Genomic DNA, 6,584 nt, shown 5'->3' with positions numbered 1-6,584 from the left:
ATTGCTCAAAATCAGTGACAAAGAACTTACAAGCAGACAGAGAAAACAGATGCATTCTGGACAGAAAAAGAAAACAGATAGGAAAGAAAACAGATTTCTGTAAGGAAAAATGAGGTAAACTAAAGTATAATCATGAGTGATACACTTGCTTTGCATTAAGTCCAGATAGTTTTTAACATAAGTCTCTGAAGTCTGATTTTTTAAATTCAAAGTAAGATATGCAGTTTAGTTCCCTTTCCTTCCAAAGCTTCCACCAAAGACCTTTGTTCTGCTTGTCACTGGGCCAATTGCTGCTCTTGCAATCTACAGCTGTATACCCACAAAAACGCCCTTTGTATTTAGATCTCTGTGCTCAGTGTGTTAGAGGCCAATTTTACTTTGTGCCATGTTGTGGTCTCTTATGAATAACATCAGTTACCCAGCTTCTGATTTTCATTCTCTTTATTTCTCCAGGATTTGACTGTAAAAAAAAAATTCTATTAAAAATCTGTACAATTTGGTACAAAAATGACTACTCCCAAAGACGTCCTGAGAAAAAATTTGAAGATGGTTTATGGCTATCCCATGATCTATGCTTTTGTGGACAACTGGGAAAGGGTTGAACAGTTCCACAGCAGGCCAGATGACATTGTGATAGCCACTTACCCCAAATCAGGTGAGTTCTGTGGCCTGAAAAATGCAGGTCTTATATCAACTTTTCTTTTCTGAAAATCAACTTCTCTACAAAATCATTATCATCCTAAATAAAATTAATATGCCTATCAGTCAGTCTAGCAATCTACTTCAAATATATCAAAATGGGCATTTGGGGCATAGAAAATGAAACTGCAGAATTAAGTTTCTAATGAAATATATCATGATGGCAGGCTTCCAGTAGGTTCTTTTCCCCTCAGATTCAGATTATGGTTTATAAAAAATGTTGCTTTTTGCTACAGGTACCACTTGGGTAAGTGAAATTGTGGACATGGTTTTAAATGATGGAGATGTTGAGAAATCTAAGCGAGATTTTATAACTGTGAAAGTTCCAATGTTGGAAATGGCTGTCCCTGGATTAAGAACGTCAGGTAATTTTAAACCATTTGGTAATTATTATTTTGCAAGATTATTTATCTAACATATTAATTATTGTGTTTATGATTTCCACTAAAAATGGAGTGAATTTGGTAACATAAAATAGAAGTTTGAAAGCAGTACAATAACTGAGGCATATAGAGAAACTGCAGTTTTAGCCTATGACATATTTGGGTATGGTAACCAAAAATGAATGAGTTTTGTTGTAGGAAACAACTAAAAACTTAGTTGATAATATAAAAAATTCCTTATATTTTATTGACTTATTGTGTAGAATTTGGTGGAGTAGAGCAATAAGTTCCTGATTTAAAACTTTGCTGTAGTTAAATAAATCAATAAATAATAAGTACCAATCCCTTTTAAAAATAAAATTTATTATTAATAAAATTTATTTATTATTTCACAAATATTTATTGTTTCTAAATAATTGTGTACTATTATATGAACTAGATATAAGATGATTAGTAAATTAGATGTCCTAACCACAAGGAGCTTATGGTAATATTGAGACATTAAATAAGTAAACTACCAACATGTGCATATTATTGGTCTTATGTATCCAGAGAATAGGACTCTATGAAAGAGAACAACAGGAGAGTTCACTTTAGACTGGATGATTAGGGATATCTCTCCTGAATTGAGAGATATCCATGAGATATCCTAAAACCATGCATATGATTGGAGAAAGCATATTTCTGGAAGGTGAAATATTAGCTATAAAGACCTAGGTGCAGAAAAGGCATTGGCATAGTCCTAGGATTAAAAAACAAAACAAAACAAAACAAAAAAACTACAACAACCAACAACAACAATGAAAGAAGGGAAGAATGAGATGCAAAACAATTGGAGGCTTGCTGGGGACAGATCATGTAGGATTTGTAATTTTTAAAAAACAGTGAGCTAGAGGTTCAGGAAGAGACTGGACACAATCGTAAACCTATGGATGAGGACAGTGGGGGGAGGGGTAAGGGCAGAGGGTGGGGTGGGAACTGGGTGGAGGGGAGCTTTGGGAGGAAAAAGGAGGAGTAACTGTAATACTCTGAACAATAAAGATTTATTAAAAAACAAACAAACAGTGAGCTGAGAGAGAATCAGAAAAGTATGATGTCCTGAAGGCAAGTGAGAGGTGTTAAGAAGTGAGGCCTGGCTCTCTAGTGCTGTTGGAAGCCTGGAATAAGTACAGTGAAGAAATTGTACATCAATTTAAAGAGCAGAATCGAAATGCTACCGCCTACTGGAGCTGGTTGCTTACATTGGCAGAGAAAGACCAACTAACTGGGCATGTGTCCTTTTTCCTGTGTGGTTGCCTGAAGTCAGAGGGCAAATGCTAAAGCTTGGAACTGAAGGACAAGCAACCAAATGAGTGTCAGAGTGACCTAAGACTCGAGGCCCATAGAAAAATATGAAATAAGAAAGTGGTAGAATTAAAGTAATCAGGAATAGGGGAGTTGGGGACTATTTGTGGGAGATGGGGGCTGGAGGTGATTACTAAGGCTGTGTAGCATTGCCAGAGAGTGAGCAGGTGAGGTACACCAGGTAAAGGAGGATAAACTGACACTCAGATTTAGTCTGGAGCCTGAATGTGAATACTGGTGGTGTCATTACATATTCCCAACTTTTATATTTGTGCATGTAAAGGGTTCATTTAAAGGATCTCAATGGCAAAACAATTACAAGACAGAAGAAAGTTGAGGAAGGGAAAAGGAGCAATAATGTGGGAAAAACCCACAAAAGAAATAAACTCATGTCATGGCACTGAGGAATAGTGAGTTGTGGAATGTTATAATCTCTCATTTCTCTATGCTGAGTAAAGTGGCTGTAACTATCAGGTCAGTAGAAGCATAATGAAATAGGAATTTTATAGATGTATAATTAATTTTTTCTTATAAAATTCAGGATACCCAATTGAATCTGAAATTCAGATAACAATTTTATTTAGTACTAGAGGCCTGGTGCACAAAAATTTGTGCACTCGTTCATAGGGGATTCCTCAGTCTGGCCTGTGCCCTCTTGCAGTCTGGGACCCCTCGGGGGTGACCACTTGCTGGCTTAGGCCTGCTCCCCAGGGGATTGGGCCTAAGCTGGCAGTCAGACATCCCTCTGGCAGCCCAGGAACCCTCTAGGGATATTCACTTGCCAGCTGGGAGCAGGCCTAAGCTGCAGTCGGACATCCTTAGCACTGCTGAGGAGGCAGGAGAGATTCCCTCCACCGCAGTACTGGCAGCCATTAGCCTGGTTTGTGGCTGAGCAGAGCTCCCCCTGTGGGAGTGCACTGACCACCAGGGGGCAGCTCCTGCATTGAGCGTCTGCCCGCTGATGGTCAGTGTGTGTCATAGTGACTAGTCATTCCCAGTCATTCTGCTGTTATGGTCAATTTGCATATTGCCCGTTCATTAAATAGGATAGAGGCCTGGTGCATGGGTGGCGGCTGGCTGGTTTGCCCTGAAGGGTGTCCTGGATCAGTGTGGGGGTCCTGCAGTGGTGCCTGGCCAGCCTAAGTGAATGGCTGATGGGTGTTTGCAGGCTGGCCACAGCCCCTTTAGGGTGGAGGTCCCCACTAGGGTGCCTGGCCAGTCTGGGTGAGGGGCTGTTGGCTGTTTGCAGGTTGGCCAAGCCCCCCAGCAGAGACCATCACCTCATGAGGGTGTGGCCATCTGGGTGAGGGGCTGATGGCTGTTTGCAGGCTGGCCATGGCCCCCAGCCACCCAAGCTCCCAGGGGAGGCTGGCTGGAAGCAGGTATCTGGGATTTATTTATCTCCTATAATTGAAACTTTGTTGCCTTGAGCGGAGGCCACAGCCAGCCAGGGCAGGCGGGAAGCTTGGCTACCTCCATCGCCTGGGCAACCAAGTCTCCTGCTTGCTCCAGCTCTGTGGCTGCTAGCCACCATCTTGGTTGGATTAATTTGCATATAGTCACTCTGATTGGCTGGTTGGCGTGGCTCAGGTATAGTGGAAGTGCGGTCAATTTTCATGTTTCTCTTTTATTAGATTAGATAAGTATATCTCAAATATTACATGGGAGATACTTATACTAAAAGGCATCTGTTGTTAATCTGAAATTCAAATTTAACCAGAATTTCTGCATCTTTATTTTCTAATTCAGTGGTTCTCAACATTCCTAATGCTGCAACCCTTTAATACAGTTCTTCATGTTGTGGTGACCCTCAACCATAAAATTATTTTTGTTGCTACTTCATAACTGTAATTTTGCTACTGTTATGAATCGTAATATAAATATCTGATATGCAGGATGTATTTTCATTGTTACAAATTGAACATAATTAAAGCATAGTGATTAATCACAAAAGCAATATGTAATTATATATGTGTTTTCCAATGATCTTAGGCAATCCCTGTGAAAGGGTCATTCGACCCCCAAAGGAGTTGCAACCCACAGGTTGAGAACCACTGTTCTAAGTCTTCCGATTCTATCTTCATTGATATTAAGGGGTTTTCTTAATACAACCATGTGCTATGCACTACTCTCTAGAAAGCATTTGTTGGTAAACAAAACAAACACTATCCCTGTGTGTTTGGGGATGGTGACAAGGAAGACACATGAGAACTGACAATAAACAAATGGTAAATGGATGGTGAAATAAAAATAAGTGCTATATAGAATATTTCAAAAGGATGTTTTAGTAGGGAGATACTGGGTGACTTTTTAGCATCTGCAATAAAATTTTGTAAACAGGTGAAACATAGGATTGCTTTGAAGGAGTGAGTCAGATAAAATTTGGGGCAGGTGTGTCTTCATATACAAAAGGTGGGAAGATAATGTAGGATTAACAGGTAATCTAGATGTTAGACTGGATACAAGTAATAGTGTGAATAGGACTTTATGATTTATTGTCTGTGAAACCTGAAAGAGGAGATGACAATTAATGAGATCTTGATGACTCTATAGGAAATGACATCTGTAACAGCTATATCTGGTATATGATAAAGGCCACAAGTCCATTAAGAGAAAAGTAAGTGAAAAGCGTTAGCACAGCTCTTCCTAGCCTATGCCACAAATTCTCTGTCTTTACTCCACAAGTGCCTTCAGACTGGCCAAGTCGCTTATGTAGTGAGATCCTCCTGATTCTCAACATAGAAAATAAATGGATACTTTCTGCCTCAGGGGAGTTTATATATCCTTTGTCCAAAGACTTCAACCACATATTAGTTTATTACTTTGGGGAATTCAGCTAACACCTAAAAGTTGCACACCATTTTCATTTTCCGTATACATATGACACATAAAGGAAATAATGAAAATGCAGAAAAAAAGCTGATGCTACACAAAAATGACATCACCGCTACTATAATAGCTGATGTAAAACTATAGTTGATGTGAAACTTACTAGATATTAATATCTCTTTGACATAGAGAAAACATTTTTATAATTATTTATAACATACACAGGTACGATAAAACCAAAGTGCTAAGATTGATATTTTTTACTCCTCATTTTGGAGATGCAGAAAGTGAAGCATAGATACTGGGCTACTTTCACATGTCTCACAGTGAGTCAGTGATAGAGTTAGGATTTGAATCCAAGGAGACTAATCTCATATCCTATGCCCTGAACCATCATACAATATCGCCTCTTAGAATCTGGGCAAATAATGCCTATGATTAGTTTAAAATTTAGTAACATTATATACTGTTCAGGAATATTTTGAAAGGCTGGTTGAGAAAATCAAGAAATGCAGGGTCCTTGGAGACTCTAATATCTCTATCTACCAAACTAAATTTCCCCAGGTGTAGAGCAATTAGAGAAGAATCCATCACCCCGGCTTGTGAAGACACATCTACCCATTGATCTCCTTCCTGAGTCTTTTTGGAAGAACAACTGCAAGGTGCCAGTCAATTTTTTAATGTGACTCTTGGCTCACTCACATAGTAAATAATTGCTCCGATGTTTTATTTACTTGTTACCTTGAGAACTGAGCTACATAAGAAAGTGTTTCAATGAATGTGCTTCAAATATATTTTTATCCTCACCCAAGGTTATGTTTTTATTGATTTTAGAGAGAGAAGGGAGAGGAAAAGAAAGAGAGATAAATATCATTGTGAGAGAGAAACATCAATCGGCTGCCTCCAGAAAGAGGAGAGAGAGAGAGAGAGAGAGAGAGAGAGAGAGAGAGAGAGAGAGAGATATCATCGATTGGTTGTGCCCTTAACAGGGATCAAACCTGCAACCTAGGGTATGTGCCCTGACTGGGAATTGAACCTGCAAACTTTTAGGTGTATGAAACAACATCCAAGCCAATTGAGCCCCCTGGCCTAGGGCTCAATTATTTTAGTCTAATCCTACATACTAAAGGTTTCCAACATTGTGTAGCAAAAGGATTCTCATCTCAGCACAATATTGCTGCTGTTATTTCCCAGCTGTCTCTGGTAGTCTGGTCTTCTCTGAAAATTCAACATAGGATGTTCTTATGTGATTGATAAAATTCTCTGGTGAAACATTTATGGCTGGATATTTGTTTTAGAGAAAATTTAAATTCATTTTCTTTGATAATA

General features: G+C 39.0%; 1 protein-coding gene across 1 annotated transcript in view; it reads left to right on the top strand.

Moving 5' to 3' along the window:
- The first annotated feature begins 336 nt into the window (after positions 1–336).
- The window catches only part of LOC102755501 (sulfotransferase family cytosolic 1B member 1), a 24,193-nt gene continuing 17,945 nt past the window's right edge, over positions 337–6,584 (top strand). The window contains exons 1-3 of the mRNA XM_006773096.2: positions 337–655; positions 936–1,064; positions 5,820–5,917. Coding sequence (XP_006773159.1) covers positions 508–655; positions 936–1,064; positions 5,820–5,917 — 375 coding nt within the window. The 5' untranslated portion in view covers positions 337–507. The remainder of the gene's footprint in view (positions 656–935; positions 1,065–5,819; positions 5,918–6,584) is intronic.

This window comes from Myotis davidii, unplaced genomic scaffold (assembly GCF_000327345.1).
Source record: "Myotis davidii unplaced genomic scaffold, ASM32734v1 scaffold106, whole genome shotgun sequence".
Classification (NCBI taxonomy): Eukaryota; Metazoa; Chordata; class Mammalia; order Chiroptera; family Vespertilionidae; genus Myotis; species Myotis davidii.
This window is presented reverse-complemented; position numbering and strand designations above follow the sequence as displayed.